This window comes from Lycorma delicatula, chromosome 6, assembly GCF_047948215.1.
Source record: "Lycorma delicatula isolate Av1 chromosome 6, ASM4794821v1, whole genome shotgun sequence".
In the NCBI taxonomy this organism is placed as follows: domain Eukaryota; kingdom Metazoa; phylum Arthropoda; class Insecta; order Hemiptera; family Fulgoridae; genus Lycorma; species Lycorma delicatula.
In genome coordinates this window covers 98,637,016-98,654,481 of record NC_134460.1, presented here as the reverse complement: position 1 = coordinate 98,654,481, position 17,466 = coordinate 98,637,016, and the positions used below count along the sequence as shown (strand labels likewise).

Sequence of the window (17,466 nt, the reverse complement as noted above, 5' to 3'; positions counted from 1 at the left end):
TACATGCAGGAGATGGTCCCTTCCCTTGAAGTTCTGCAGCTTTGGTGGAATGTAAATTGACAACTCTACAAGTAGGTTTTATTTACCGACGAGGCAAATTTCACTCAAGATGGCGTCAACAAATTATGCAATGAACACACATGGGCAGAAGTAAATCCTCATGAAACAGTGGAAGGCAGTTTTCAACACCAATTTAGCATCGATGTGTGATGTGGCCTTCTTCACAATCAATTGTTTGGACTGTTCATATCACCTGGCCACTTAAACGCTTAGCAAAATTAAAAAAAGCAAATAAAAAACAAAAACATGTTTACCTCTACAGAACGATTTCTAAGTAATACTGGGGCGTTGAGGATGGAGCTTCACTATTCTTGGAATTGGCTGTTCCAGCTTATCATAAGTTTTTCAGGATGCAGCCATAAAAAAAAGCTGAAAGAAAAGCTGCAAACTATTGTTTATTGAAATGACATTTGCTGTCAGATGAATGTCTCATCACGTTATTAGGAGAAAGACCTGTAAATGTGGTTATGTAATTTAAAGTTTTCTTATGAATGTTTACCAAATATTACAATAATACTTTTTTTTATTGTGTGTAATTCAAGTTTCAGTTAGGCTAAGTTTGGATGATTGAAAATTTACTATGTTTTCTGTGTTTTTTACTGCGGATTTTTTTTTTTTTTTTAATACCATCAAAAGGTTGGTTCTGTAAGAATGTTTCATATTTATGACAACAAAAAATAAATAAATCATAGAATATTATTTACAGCAAATATAGATGTAATAACTAAAATTAATATGATGGATAAAAAATCTTAATAAAATACTTAAGTGGGCTGAAGTATGATGAAAGTTTCAATCTGTTTTCGCCTAGAAAATAGTAAATTATAAACCAGTTTTTTTTGCAGTCAGTTTTTTAACAACATTTATATGATCAAAATTAATTATGTTGTATTTATTAATACTGTCATATATTTAAATTCCTTTAACTGTGTTAGTCTTCAGCAGTCATATTTATATGCTAAACTTAATGTTAAATAGGTTTATGAAGTTATTAATGAACATCCAAATGTTACTGATATTGGTACTTTACCTGAGGCTCCAGATACAGAAAAAAATGCTGTGGTTGAGTTCCATGCTGCTACTGTGGCTATTAGAGAAAAAGTTGGTAAATTTTCCATAACAGTTTGGAGGCACGGCAATTTGGAACCACAGGCCAGAGTGAGGTATTCTCATATTAATATGAATCATTATTTTATATTATATTAAAATTATGCCAATAAAAGTTTAAGAAAATTTGTTTAAATTTAAAACGGAGAATTTTTATTTATTATTTTTACTTTCTCTTCACTACAGAAAAAAAGTGTTAATCTGGAAGTGTTTTTTTACAGATTTTTAGCATTCTTGGATCTTAATTTTTTTTAATAATATTGTCATCCTCTTTGTGACTACCCATCTGTCTGTCAGTACATTGATAGTTAACCTGTAAACTCATTTGTTTATACATCTGGAAAATATAAAAGAAAAAAGGTCTAAATAAATTTAATAAAATTATGGAGTTGTCAATGGTAGACTAACCTATTATTTTTAAAAATTAAGTAATACAATTTTTCTGTAATAAATTTAATAAAAATTATTATTTAAACTAGTTTCAGATTTTATTTGATAAATTATTCATTTTACTTTGAGCAGTGAATAACATTTAGAAAAAGGTGTAGTTGCTTTGATATATCATATTCAACTATGTGAATTTATTTTTAAATTTTAATTTCAGAGTTCAAACAATTGATGGTACAGCTGTACGTGGTGAAGATTATGTACCTATTAATGAGGTGCTGACGTTTGAAGAAAATCAAAGAGAGAAGCAGGTATACAATATAGTTAAATAAAATATATACACACAAAATTATTAATTTTTTATGACAAACTAATCTTAATTTACTTCAAAATAAAGGTTATTAGATTTATTTCATAATCGCTTCATTTGTTTTTGCAAAATCTTAGGTAATATTGGTATTGCTATCTTCTTACTTTGCTGATATAGCTATTGCTATTAGGAAGATAAATTAGGAAGACATTTATGACATTATAAAAAAGCATATTAGACTTAAGATTTAGCTTTCATCCAGTGTATTATTATATTTGTATAATATTTAAATGCATTCACATGTTAATTTTTTGTGTATGTTCAAAATGTTAAGAAGCAACTGACAAATTTTTAATTTCAGTTGTTATACAATGCTTTTGTGTTCATTTTTCAAGATTGCACCCTGTTTAATCTAGAACACTGCATTTGAAGCAGTTAAATTTATAGATTTTAGGGACTTTAGTAATTGCACTCTGTTGTTATGGTTTGTTTTGCTTTTATCATCGGAAGACTTATTATATCCAGCTTGTTTACATCTGTATGATGCTTATGCTGACATATTTATGTACATAAATGTGATGGTTATGGTTTATTTTTATTAACTATTTTTTATATCTTGTGTCATTGAGTTAAAATGTGTATATTATGCAAGGGGTACACATGAGTATTTTAGTCGTAGATTTAGTTTTAAAAACTGAAGGCTTATGTGAGGTTGGGCAATTCAAGGTGTATATAAGTGTGTCTGGCATTGTAGATTTTCTATTTGCTGTTTGGAATCCATTGTATTGTTTAATTTATGCTGTAATTTGTTTATTTATTTAAAATTGTTCACCTATTCTTCTCTTTTGCCTAGATATTACAAGGTAGTATCTATAATATATGTGAAGCACATGAGGCAGAAGAGATCTGATTTATTTTCTTTGAGAGTAATGATCACTGTTTTGCTAGACCCTGTAGTAAACTGATTAAAAGTCTGTTTTGTGGAGTTGGACATCTGCATTTTGGTGAACTTAGCATGTCAATGTGCAGTGATGAGTTTGGTTCTGTGAAGAAGGCAACAGTTCACTGTATACTTTCCTTACCAAGCTTGGTACAGATTTCTCTGCATTATGCCAGTTGCAGGAATGATTTATATTTCATGTCAGATCATCTACAGTCCTTTTGGTTATGGGAGGTGACATCTGTGTTACATTCTGTATATTTATATGTATTCTTTTTGTTGTATTGCTATTTGCTATTGTAATTGTTATGGAGAAAATTATTTTGCAAGTTGAAAAAACATCAATTTGAAATAAATTTTGTTTTTAAAAATAGCTGTGTACAGTTATACTACTTACTTCACTGACTAACAAGTATTACACATAAACAAAATATTCTTGAAAACCTTTTGTATGTTTTTTACATTTTAAGTTTTAATTTGTTCAGATACCTTGTTTACCAAGTAAAACAGTAATTTAAATGTTAACATTTAATTGTTTCAGGTAATTGTAGAAATTGTTAATGATAATAAATGGGAACCAAATGAAGAATTTTTCCTACGTTTAAGTCTTGTACATGGTGAAGCGAACAAAAATGTTGCTTTAGGACGTATAACAATAATGGAAGTTACAATAATTGATGATGATGGTATGTAACATTAAAAATTTATTTCATGAATTTTATAATTTAGTAAGCTCACTTAATCATTTTTAATATTTTAGTCAGAAGTAACTGTAATGTGAGTATTGTCTATTTGTACTTATACTAAATTAGCTGCTGAAATGTTGTGAAATATAAATAACACAGGAACTATTTCATTACTCCTTTTTGTTGAGGAATTTTATCATACATGTTGCTCTTTACTGAACTGCTTAAGAAAGCATTCCAATCTGTATATAAATCTAGTATTATCTATATATAAAATATATTTAATATTTGTAGATTGACTCTTTATTTTCCTTTATTTTCAGCAGCCATGATATGCATCAAATTCAGAATTTGCAAAGGAAACTGTTGGAAATATGTGATTATAGATTCCTAACTAATATCCATGTTTACAGTAATTTCATCTGTTTCTTTATATCTGTCCTTAAAATCATCATATGCCCATTCGGTGCTATTCAGTAATTGCCACTTTATAAACATTATGTTCATATTAAGATAAATCTTAATTCATTATAACTTGTTTATTGGCTTAAGTGTGTAACTAAGTATTAACTGTAACTAATGTTCACTTTAATAGGATTTTGTGCCTTTTGCTTATGATGATTGTGGGGAAGGCACATGTGAGATTCTACTCACTTTTGAAAATTGCTTAGCTTTTACCTGGAACAGAAAAAATCTCACACTAGATAGAGTAAGAAGTGACATACTTTTCCTCTGTTTATCCTTTGAGCTGAACATTCTGTTGCATATCAATTAGCATGCCAAGCCTTTTGAAATGGAGGGTGATTATTCTGCACTTTATGTACACCTTTACTCTTTTTTCACAGCAATTTACTGAACAGGAAATATCATTACACTCTTGGAGAAAGTAGCCCTGACCATTGACCATGGTCTTCATGTACATACTTTATAGCTTTAAAAAAACTGAACAAAATTATTTAAAGTAACAAACAGTATATGGATTGATTGTAGAATCCATTGTAACACTGTTTTGATAATTAACAGTGAATATCATGCATATTGAAACTAGATGCATATGTACCTATTTTCCATTTGGGTCTTTTACCCAAATTTATTTTATGCTGCCAGGCTACATGCTTGTATAAACAGAATACTGTTCATATGTATAAACATGCTAAGACTTGTTTCTGAAGATACTTAAAATATAGTTAAGTAATAGAATAAGTGCGTAGCAGAAGTGATATTTCTGTTCCTCCCCTCCAGTTAAGAAGTAACTTGCGTTGTGTTTCATTAGTACTGAAGAGTACCATGCAAAAGAATGCTGAACAAATTTTTTAAATGTTGAATTTAGTAATTATGTAATAGAACAGTTATCAACATTACTAAAATATTAGTTATCAATAGTTAGTTGCCTATTGAGTAACTTCAAAGCAGTGACAAAATTAGCAACTTTCTTTTGTGTTGTAAATAGTAGCCGTTTCATATTAATATCCATTTTGATTATTTTATTCATCATAATTAGATAAAGACAAAAGAGAGGAGGTTTATAAAAGGAAATGGAATCTGTAGAAAAAATCAAGGCTTCTGCAGAAATAGTTTTCTGAAGCAAGCAACAAAACTATAGTGAATTTTATTTTTTGTTTTACTATCAGTATGATTTTGAAAATTAATTGAAAAGAATAAATGAAGTGGACAAAAACAAGGGCTAAAAGAATGCATGCTAAAATAACATTTAGTATTTACCTGTATTCATAAGGAGATCTTGTTCTGTATTGCAGATACGAGTTGGTAGTTCTAAATAACAAAAAGAAATAATTTTCTTGATTATCACTGATTAAAACAATGTTGTGAAATATAATAAGATTCTATACAATCTCTGTACAACTATTATAAGAAGATCATAAACAAATTAAACATTGTTGTAATATAATTGTATAAATGTAACAGATTAGTTTAACAGTACTTATAAATATTTATAGAGCATCTTGTGATTATAGATAAGATTAATGAATAAATTCTTTCAGACTCGCTGTGATTAACACAAAGGTGCTAAGGATAATTTCATTATTAAATTACAGCAAACTACTGAAATGAAAATGGGTGATTGAAATGCCAAGTCCTGGACAGAATCAAACCTGGAACTTGGATATATCATTCATTTGCTCTGCAGTTTGAAATAATATCTGTTAGCAGTCTTCATTATTATTTTTTTTTTTAATTCGCAGATCCAGGTATTATTTCATTTGATAAAAGAGGTCTGATGGTTAAGGAGAGTGCAGGTTTTGTGTCAGTACCTGTTGTACGGAATAGAGGATCTGATGGTGAAGTTACTGTAAAATACAAAACTATCGATAAATCTGCTATATCTGGAAGAGATTATAAAGGAGGAAGTGGTGAACTTACTTTCAAACATGGAGAGGTGAAACTTTTTATATTACTCTAATACAAGATGAAAATTGTATATTGTGTTTAGGATTAATTGTTAATCCTTTACTTACATCATGTGTAGAAAGAGACTTGCCTCAGTTAACAAGGGGCATATTAAAAGTCTATATAAATACATAAAAATAAGAAATTAATATAAGAAATAGTTTTAGACAAATTTTTAAGAAAATAATTAAATTAAAACCAGTTCAAAATGAAACAATATACAAGATATTAACAAAGATATGACTACATATTATTTTATTCATGCAAAACAATGATAAAGAAAAAATCTTTAAATTAGAATTATTTAAAACCTCATAAAAAAAATAGTGGTTTTATAAAAGAAAATGCTTAATTTTATGTTAGAATAAAGTGGTGTGAAAATCTTACTTAGCAATTTATTAAAAATGTGGTAGATCCTTAATTAGGATAAAATAAAATTCTTTAATTTTGATTATATGAAACAAATTAAGGGATAGTAAGTAGTTGGTAGTTTGATTTTTAACACAAACTTCAAAAAGATAAATTTAAAGAATTGAATAGTATTATTTATTACTTTATATTGCAGTTGTTTATTTTTTAAAAGTATTTTATAGTCATTAAAAGTATGAAGGTATTTGTTTCTTTATTCAGAGATCACATTATGTTGATTTAAAGAATCACAAAATTATTGTTGATTAAGGTATAGTTTCTTCTTTGTAATTTTTATAACAATAGAAGTAACCTCTTGATCTTAAAAGTTTCACAGCATAAGCAGTTCTAAATAGGCCTCATTATACGCTAAGGTTTTGTATATCCATACATAGCATTTACTAATATGACAGATGAAAAATCTGACTAGTATTTTTTTAAATAAAAAATTTAATTCTATTCTGAACGGTGTGTTTTTTATCTTATAATATATTTTTTAAAAATGATCATTTATATGTGGAAATAGTAGAAATTATTATTGTAGATTTAAAAATTGGTGGAGTTAAAAATAATAGAGTTATGTTTATATTTGATGGCAGTATGGTTTCACTTGCTGTGAAGGTTAATAATTTTCTGTTTATTTCATTTTATTTATACCATTTCAGACACGGCTCCTTTTAGAAATACCTATTATTAATGATTTTGATCCTGAAAAAGATGAATGTTTTGAAATTGAACTTTTTGATCCAACTGGTGGTGCTCGTATTGGAAATATTAATCGAACAGCTATAACAATAGCTAATGATGATGGTATGTATTATTAAGAAAAGTTTATTTGTCTTTATTATAGTTCTTGGTTTATAATGACAATGTTTGTGTGTATTTTGAAGTAGAGAAAATACCCATAAAAGGAAATGTATATAAAAGAGCTGAGATCACAATTTACTTGTGTATTAATAAGATTATATATAACAAAAAATCATACTGTAAAATACTAACAGAAGTTCCGTTAACATGTTAAAAAAGACACAATGGGTGATTAACAAGAAATTTAAAATTAACTAAATCTTGTAACAGAGATTTCATGTAGAAAAACTTCAAGTATAACAGAAAAAATGGGTTTTGAATCGGACAGTAAAATGTATTTACATCCCATCCAAGGATTTTGACTGTGCTCAAAGAATTCTTGGTAACAAAGAAAACGAGTGAACAGTCTTTCAACCAATAATGAAGAATGTCCTAGGTATATTAAACAACAATGAAAGTTGTCTTTATCACTGTACATTGTATATGCTGAAGGATTAATAACTTAGTTCTTGTAGATTATCAACAAGTCTGGGTACAGTTTTCATTTGGCTTGATAACTGCACACTGCTATATTATGTCATTAGCATTTGCATAAAGGGGAACAATATTATAAAAATTTATTGGTGTGGAAGTTGTGAAGGAAAAAAGTTTTTTATGACACGTATATTCAAAAAATGAGTAGTAACAGAATAGCAATTATTTAGTTACCATTTTATTATCTAACAAAAAAATAGCATTAGAAACCTTTCTCTTTTATCCTCTCTCACTCCATTATTTCCTTGTGAATCTTGGAAAAAAGATATAGAATGTTTTAAAGATTGTCACATAATGAGTAACAGTTGCTAGTTAATTTGGTTTACATTAATCTTCTACTTTAACAAAATAAAAAAAAATGTATTGTCTACTTTTTTTTAATGTTTCTGTATGTAATCTTTCAAGAACTGAATTCATGATTAAGAAGAAATTTACATATTGCTTCCGATTTATTATATATATATTAAATTCAGTTAATAAAAGCATTATTTACAAGGACTTTTTTGTTTGTCACTGAATAGTTCCTGTAGGGTAGGATAAAAGGAACAAAAGGATCTTCCTTTTGACCCTAAAAGTTAGTAGTCAAAAATGTCCTTAGAGGTAGGATGAAGCTATCTGCATAAGAAATATATTTGTTAATTTATTTTAATTATATATATATAAATATTCTGTAAATATTTTACAGATGCTCACTAAAGAAAAAAGAATCGGTCACTTTACTTCATTATATTTCTGTTGCCATAGTGACAAACACATAATGAAGTAAAAGGATTTTTTTTTCTCTTTAATGAATATCTTTAGTTCACAATTTCACCCCCTGATGGTTGTTTCTATTGTAAGTTTTTATCCAGGTAACCTAAGTAAAAGATTTAAAAAAATATATATATATATTACCTATAAATATTTTTGAAGATTTTTTAATCTCTTAATTAATTGGATATAGTATAATGATAAGTAATCTGTTGTTCTCATATTCAAAGTATTTTCATGCAAAAAGTAGAAAATTAATAAGAAAATTTAAGATAAAAAAGTGATTAATATAACTATTTCTTTGGAGGGCCCTTGATCTTGTTTCCTAGCAGTCTATTTATATATACTTTCCACATTCCTCTTTGTTTTTATCAAGATGTTTCTTTCTCGCATTTGTGTTTTTTACAAATTGAATTCTCCTCATATAGACAGCATTTTTTATGCCTTTCATATTTTAATTAATGTTATTAATAATACTATAATTAAATACTTTAATAAATACTATTTTTTTTATGCCTTTTCATATTTTAATTAACAAAATATGGTTTAAAATTTAATATGTTGTGTGTTTAAATATTGGATTGTAAATGTATTATATATAAAAACACTATATTTAATTTTACTTTTTTCTTCTTTCAGCTTTCAACTCTGTAATGGATCGCTTAATGGTTATGACTAATGCCAATTTGGACAAAATTAGAATTCATAGCAGTACATGGTGCCAACAAATAAAAGATGCAATGGTTGTAAATGGTGGAGACTTGGAGAATGCTACTACTGTTGATTATGTTTTACATTTTCTATCTTTCTTTTGGAAGGTGTAGTACAATTAATTGTATTTCTTGTTTAATTATGTTTCATATTTTTTTATTACATAACAGTTGCTTACATGTATTTTTTCTATTTATACAATTTTGATAAAATATTTTATTGATTTTTTTAATTAACCAAACACTGTGAAGTACAAGAGTCTTCAGTAAGTCCTTAGAAAATACAAGAGATGGCACTAGTAGTTTCGAAAATGGTTTGCTTTAATAAGCGTCATTTGTTGCTAGAGTGCAGTTAAAGTTTCAGCTGTACCCAGCACATGATTTCATTATCATGGTCGATTGACTGAAAAATGGAAAAAAATTACTTTCAAGTGATGATTAAACACTTATATTTAAAAGGCTTAACACCAAAAGATATCAAAGCTGAGTTGGTTGAAGTTCATGGGCACATCTGCTCCTGTGTTTGCAACTGTTTACAGTTGCGTAAATTAGTTTAAACGTGGCCATACATCCACAAAAGATGAACATCATTCAGGACATCGAGTGGAAGTGACCACCCCGTAATGATTGATAAAATTCACGATATGGTTTTGAGTGATCGATCGATGAATCAAAGTGCGCAAAGTAGTTGAGGCCACAGGCATATTGAAAGGTACAGTGTTTTCAATTTTTCACAAAAATTGGGTGTGAAAATTTTTTTGGCAAGATAGGTGGCATGTTTGCTCTCAGTGGAAAATAGACACAATCATGTGGTCGACTGTGAGGCTGATTTGGCGCTTATCCATCGCAATCCTGATGAGTTTCTGTGTCGATATATAACTGTGGACGAAACATGAATATACTACTACACTCCAGAGACAAAGGAACAATCAAAACAGTGGGTTTTTGGAGGCAAAGATGGTGAAATCTGCCAGCAAGGTGATGGCCACAATTTTTTGGGATGCACAGTATCATCTACACCAATTACTTGGAAAAAGTATAAACACTAACTGGAGAGTGTTATGCGTTGTTATTATACCAGCTGAGTGAAGAAATCAAGAAAAAATGCCCTCATTTGAAAATGAAAAACATCCTGTTCCATCAAGACAATACACGGGTGCTCACCTGTACAGTTTCGATGGCCAAAATTATGTAATTAAAAAGTTCAAATTATTGCAACATCCACCATATTCACTGGATTTAGCCCCCAGTGATTTTTTTTGTATTTCCAAACTTGGGGAAAAATAGCTTGGCAGGCAACACTTCATGTCAAACAAGGAGGTCATTGCCAAACAGATGCTTATTTTGAGTACCTTCCAAAATCCTACTTTTTGGATGGCTTAAAAAAATTGGAGAAATGCTTAGAAAAGTGGACAGAGTTAAAAGGAGATTATATTGAAAAAAAAAAAAAATTACATAAAATAATTTGTTTTTTTATCTTTTTCTAAGGACTTATTGAACGACCCTCGTATTAATAATAAAGTAAAAAAAGTCAGTCGTTTATTTATAAATTAACCATTGGAGGCTAAATTAATATAAAAAGTAGAGTGTTAAGATAATCAACAGTTTCAAACTATGTGCTACAGATAAACCTGAATAATTTGTATATAATTATATCTTTTTTTTTAGTACAGTTAAAATTACCAGTAACTTAAGTTTTCTGTTTTTTAAATTTTACTTCAAGTTCTTGAAATCCGCTTTGTTAAAATTTAATCCATTGAGATTTTACATTTTACTACAGAGCAGTTCCAGTGGTATTCCAATGATATTTCAGGGACAAAACGGTGTGTAATGTAGAATTAGTCCCTTTGCAACCTGCTGTCTTCAACTTTTCACTTATTTTATTTAAAAAAGTAATTATCTTTTTTTTTATAATAAAAGTTTGATTATAGGCGAAATGAGGAATGTGTCTATATAATTAGTGAAGATGAAATAATCAGGTGAATGGTGATTATAGTTAGATATTTCACTTAAGTGTCTTTTACAATTTTTTAAAATAATTATTGATTTTTCAAAATGAGTCATTAGGCATTTTTTAAAGTTTACTTAATCATGCTGATCAGAATATTCAAAATAAATAATTTAGAAGGCATAGTTTTGTGAAAATATAAGTGACTATTTCTAGCATTAGAAATTTGATGTATTTAAAGCAAAATGCTTTAAGTATTATTAATTTCTGACAGTTTAATTGAATTCTAAATTAATGGATGATGAATGAAAAATATCGTCTTAAAGAATTAACAACATATTATGTAAGTTCCCCGTATGATGTAAGAAATGTGCAAATTTTTCCCTTGTGAGTTTAGTTGCTAACTGTAATAGTTCATTACAGAGTTATTTATAAAATACAGTTGTGGAGTCAAAATTACATTTACAGAAATTTGAAGACGATATTGCTTCCAACACTGAATAATTTGTGCAATTTTTTAATGCTGTAAAATTAGTCTTGCTGATAGCATAGTTTTATATCAGTTTTATTTAGCATATTACTTATTTTATTTTCAGGTACTATTTTCATTTATACCACCTCCAGGGATACTTGGTGGCTGGTTGTGTTTTGTAATATCTCTGATCATGATTGGTGTAATGACTGCAATAATTGGTGATATTGCTACAATTTTTGGCTGCCTTGTTGGACTTGATGATACAATAACTGGTACTTATTTTTATAAATTAAATTGAGATAATTTTTTTCTGCTCCAAGATTGATGACAAGTCTTGTCACTAAATATAGACGTGCTTTGATATTAATTTTAATTATTATTATTGTAATATCTGAAGATTTTGTTGTAATTTAAGTTTTTCAATCAATAGTCAGCTGTTAGCAAAATAGTTTAGTAACAATAGTATGAGAAGTACTTTGAATTTTGATGGAAAAAAAAACAATTCTGTAGCTGTAATTCACTGGAAAATTTGTGATGTTTATGGGCCAAGTATGAGTGATGCTAAAGTAAGTGGAGACATTCACTAGAGGAGGTAGAATGAGTGTTCATGGTTGAGAACATAACGGCAGGTTGTTGGTAATAAACGAATGATTTGATAGAAAAAGTGACAAAAATGAGACATGGTGAAGTGCCATGACAATTTGATTTCAAAGTCAAATGTCTTTGATGTTTCAAGATCTTTGATTTATAAATTTTTGGCTGAAAATTGTCTACAAAAAATTATATGCCAGATGGATGCCAAAGATGTTAACTGACACATACACACACAAGGAAAAAATCTTGCTGCAGCGTAAGAATTTTTGACAAGTTACAAAAATGAAGGTTGATCACATTGTTACTGGAGATGAAACTGGATTTCTTATTTGAATGTTTCACAAAACAACTGGCAATGTAATGGTGGCATCATCATTTTCTCAATCAATGAAATTTAAACACGAATGTTTGGTAAAAAACCGCATAAGCTTATGGCTGTTGTGTTTTTTTTTGGGGGGGTTGACAAAGAGGGTGTCTTACCTATCAAATTTGATCGTGTGAATGCTGATATTTATTGTGAAATATGTAAAAAAATCTTAGAAGAACTATAAAAAGAAATTATGAGATATTTTGTGTTTACGTGACAATACCTAGCCAGCCACACATGGCAAATCAGACAGTGAGGCGATTGGAAAATCTTCAATCATTCACCCTATAGCTATGACTTAGCTCCCAGTAATTAATTATTTTTTTTCAAGTTAAACAGTGGCTTGTATCACTAAGGTTGAGAATGTTGACAAATTGAAAAATGGTATTACTGTGCAGTTTAAGTTTCTGGTGTGGAATTTCTTGAAGAAGCTAGTAAAATGATATGAAAAATATGTTGAAGTTGAAGGCAGCTACGTAGTAAATTAATGTAGTTTTATGCGTAAATAATAAAATTTTTCCATATTTTTAGTTTTGTTTTTATTTCAAAATGGACCTTACTTTTAAAAACATCTTGTAGGTGCAATATAGGTATAAATACAAATAAAATTTAACATGAGGTGTAAAAAATTGTCAGATGTAAAAACAAATATACATACAGCAATATACAACGAATGTTTATTTTAGATTGTAACTTTTTTTTTATTCATTTAGTTTTATTTATCTTGTATCCATATTGTGTCATAAATTTAAATTTATAACAGAAAAGCTAAAAATTTAAACAAGAATCTATGAGGATTTTTTAAAAGTAAGGTCTGTTTTTTAATACAAATATAAGTAGTAAAGGTATTGTTAAAAACTCTTTATTTCACTCTACACTTTATGTTACTTTCCTACATAGTCACCTTGTTTAACATTTATCATAGCATTTTGCTAAATTGTTTATGCCCAAGCCATAGAAATCAGTCTCCTGTGAAGACAACTAGGCTTCAACCGTTGTTTTTACTTCTTCATAGATGTCAAATTACTAACTGCCAAGAAACTCCATCAGGTAGCAGAACAAGTAGTAATTGTTCAGTGCAGGGTCTAGGTTGTATGGTGGGTAGTTCATTTGCTCCCATCCAAAAGATCCGATTAACTATATAGTTTGAGCAGCAGAATGAGGTTGTACATTGTCATCATGCATTGTAATGACAGGCCATGTCGCATATTCTGTATGGCAACAAGGTCTCACAGTATGCAGCTGAGCTTGTTTTCCCTTTGGGTATAAAATTGATTAATAGGACACCATGTCTATTCCAAAACACATTTTCCATAATCTTGCATGTTAACATTGTTTGTTTGGCTGTCACTATGATTGGAGATGTGTGTCGCCATTCCATTGACTGCCAATTTGATACTGGAGTAATGTGAGAAACCCATGTCTTGTCTCTGTGATAATGTGGTCCAAAAGTTGTTTACTTTCCTCTCTGTATTGGGTCAAAAATGTTGACATACTAGCCATTCTTTTTTTTTTGGTGTTCTTCAGAAAACAGCCTGGGAACCCATTGTAAGCACAGTTTTTTGAACTGCAAGATATCAGAAACAATTTTATATAGCATTGACCTTGAAACTTGTGGGAATATCAGTGACCAAAGTGAAAATCATGAATCATCACTGGTTTCACTAATTTTTGCGTCAATTTTGCGCACAAAAACATTGTGTGATTACAGAAGATCGGCTTGATCATGATTCATCATGGACATTGTCCTGCCAGTCATTGAACAGTCTTAGCTGTTTACACACTTTGCTGTCACTCATTGAATTTGGCCTGTAAACCTTGCATATTTGGCGATGAATGTCTGTTGCTGGCATGCTCCTTGCAGTCAAGAATTGAATCATAGACCTTATTTCACAATTGGTGGGTTGCTCAATTATTTAAAACATTTCAACTTCACAATATAAATTGTATACAGTGACGCTACTGCTGCAGTTGACATCTGCATTTGTGCAAGACATGCCAGGAGCTGGGACACATGCACGTTTTGATTGCTGTGCAAAATTTACATAGTTACAGCCAGCTGGACCTTGCTTAGAAAATTGTGCTTATCGTATAACCAGAAATAAAGACAAATACGGTTGAGTTAATAGTATTGTTTAATCTATAATTATGTACACATGAAGATTTTCATGTGTTACATAGTTAAAAACTATTAAGATCCAAATAAAGTACAATTTGACTAAGTACTAGTTGATTAACTAGTAAAATATGACTTTATTTATGCTTTATTTTCCCTCCATACATTTTTTTATGCATTTATATTTTCATTCAATTTGATAGCTGACAAAATTATTAGTTTAGCTTTGTTGATTAAAAATTTTTTGGCTGAAATGAGATTCGAGTGATATTGTCACTTACATTCTTAGATACTTGAATTATATTGATGTTAAAACTGTCATTTTCAGGAAATGGTGACTTATTATTAGTTTTTAAGTTTACAAAATATGTTGCTTCTTACAGCCATTACATTTGTTGCAATGGGTACTTCAATGCCTGATACATTTGCTAGTCGAACAGCTACTCTCCTGAGTAAAAATGCAGATGATGCTATTGGAAACATTACAGGAAGTAATTGTGTGAATGTATTCTTGGGCCTTGGTTTTCCATGGTTTATGGCTGCTGTGTATCACTACTCCAAGGTAAAATATATTTTTATTCTTGATTTCTAATGTTTCTTACTTTCATTTTTCATTCTAATATTTCAGCTATAACGCTGGTTGCTTTGGGAACATCTTTGCCGGATACACTAGCTTCACGTTTTGTAACAAGGGCTGAAAAATATGCAGATGGTGCTCTTATACATATATCTGGTAGTATTGCAGTAAATGTCTTAATGGGGGTCGGCTTACCATGGTTTGTGGCTGCTGCATACCATGAATCACAGGTATGCGTACGATTTTAGTTGTTAAAATCTGCTTCTAAAGAAACGTTCTGTGATATAATCATTGAATATAAAATTTAACAATGTAGCTATGTATGAGGTGTGGCTTTTAAATAATAAAACTAATGCTTCTGCTGTAGAAGAACTGCACATGCACCAAATACGCATTATCAACAGCTGTGTAGCATGAAGCCTTCTCTTTCGATTGTTGCCACTCCAGTTTCTGTAGACATTAGTCTGGCCGTGACCTTTGTTTGGTTAACATCATATTTTTGTTTTGCCGAAAAATTATAAGTGTTTTATTAGAGCAAAGAATTGTCATGAAATTTGGAAAAACAGCTACTAAAAGTTATCTATTGTTAAAAAAAAGACAAATGGCAATGAATGTTTATCATGTGCATGGGTTTTTGAATGGGTTAAGCGTTTCCAAGATGAAAAGATGTTGAAGATTATATTCACCGGGTCGCCCTTCCACATCAAAAACGAATAAAAATATTAAAAAATTGGTAATCTGATCTGATCTTACCATTTCGCTACGAGGTGGGATCTTCTCCCCTTGGGGGGGAATCGAGATGATCTTACCATTGGTTAAGTATTTTTGTCTTTATTCAAGGTCCTTGCTCAACTCTGTGAAAAAATTAGAAACGATCTGAATTGTGGAAAAACAAGTCATGGGTTCTTCATCAGGGCAATGCACCGGCTCACACTGCATTGTCTGTCAAGACATTTCCAGCCAAGTATAACATCCCAGTCTTATTCGGATGCCTTATTAGCCTGACCTGGTGCCATGTGACTTTTATCTGTGTCCCAAGGCCAAATCTGCATTAAAAGGAAAAGATTTCAGACTGTTGAACCTGTGAAAGAAATAGCAGCACGTATCGTGAAAGAACTCGGAAGAAGACTTCCAGCAATGTTTCAAACAATTGAAAATTTGTATAGAGCAATGTAGGGATTGAGGGGAGGGGTGTATATTGAAGGGGATAATAATTAAATATGTATAAATTTAAAATAAAATGTTTTACAGCATTAGTCTCATTATTTAATAGCCACACCTTGTAACATGTTAATCTGTATGTTTTACAGTCTTGACTATTAATATTTTACTAACTTACTAAATACAAATATTTATAAAATTACCTGCTATTTTTTAAATTGTATTTCTTTAGTATCAGAATGAGACATTAGAATACAATAATTATAATTTTTATTCCAGATAAATCGTGACTGTTTTTGCACTGATTCTCTAAGATTTAATAAATATGGAAAATTAAAAATTTTCATTTTAATGTTATAAAATTAAATGAAAAAAATTTATTCCTCTGTACCTGATAATGACATGCAATGTAAAATGTCAGCAGTCTTTGAATGTTAAGAATGACTAAGGATGTTTAAATTTCCATTTTTAGTGGGCAAAATTGGAATTTATTACTTTTTATTCCTGTGAAGCACCTAAAACTAGTTCACCTTTTTTTTTTCCTCTGGGTCCACAGTCAAGCTCTTTCTGCAGAGAATAAGATGAGTATTTTGTAGTGTGTTTGAAAAATTCCATGCCTGATTGGGATTCAATGCCAGGACCTCTGGGTGAAAGGCTGAAATGCTACAACTCGCGCCATGGAGGCCGGCAAAACTAGTTCAACCTGGAAGTTCTTCCATCACTAGTCATTTTTTATGTTCTAATTTTAATTTTCTTTTTTAATAAATAATTACTTTTTCAGAATTTCAGCTTATTTAATTTTTCTGTTGGTGGTTGCTTGAAAAATTTACTTGACTTTGAATTTGTGTGTGTTCTCATTAGTGTGATGTTTATAATTAACATTTTTCTTTTCTTTTTTTATATAAATCAACTCTTTTTTATGTTGTGTGTTTAGAGATCTCTCAATGATTTGATTTGTTTATTGATTTATTGTTTCATTTATTTACATGGTTTTTAATGAGAAATAAATGAGAGAAGAAAGAATGAGATAAAATAAACAGATTTTATCTGTTACAGTTTTGTGATCAATACTAAATAATTATATAGCTATAATATTCATTGTTTTTAAACAAAAAAATTA

General features: G+C 29.5%; 1 protein-coding gene across 3 annotated transcripts in view; it reads left to right on the top strand.

The window, feature by feature from the left end:
- Positions 1-17,466, top strand: part of LOC142326065 (sodium/calcium exchanger Calx-like) — a 113,629-nt gene that overhangs the window by 84,879 nt on the left and 11,284 nt on the right. For 2 of the 3 annotated variants that reach the window (XM_075368181.1, XM_075368183.1), the window contains 8 exons: positions 1,039-1,223; positions 1,772-1,865; positions 3,346-3,490; positions 5,695-5,888; positions 6,973-7,117; positions 9,038-9,216; positions 11,653-11,803; positions 15,237-15,415. In XM_075368181.1, coding sequence (XP_075224296.1) covers positions 1,039-1,223; positions 1,772-1,865; positions 3,346-3,490; positions 5,695-5,888; positions 6,973-7,117; positions 9,038-9,216; positions 11,653-11,803; positions 15,237-15,415 — 1,272 coding nt within the window. Of the gene's footprint in view, positions 1-1,038; positions 1,224-1,771; positions 1,866-3,345; positions 3,491-5,694; positions 5,889-6,972; positions 7,118-9,037; positions 9,217-11,652; positions 11,804-14,991; positions 15,171-15,236; positions 15,416-17,466 lie in introns of all 3 variants that reach the window. The other variant, XM_075368182.1, reaches the window with a different exon arrangement.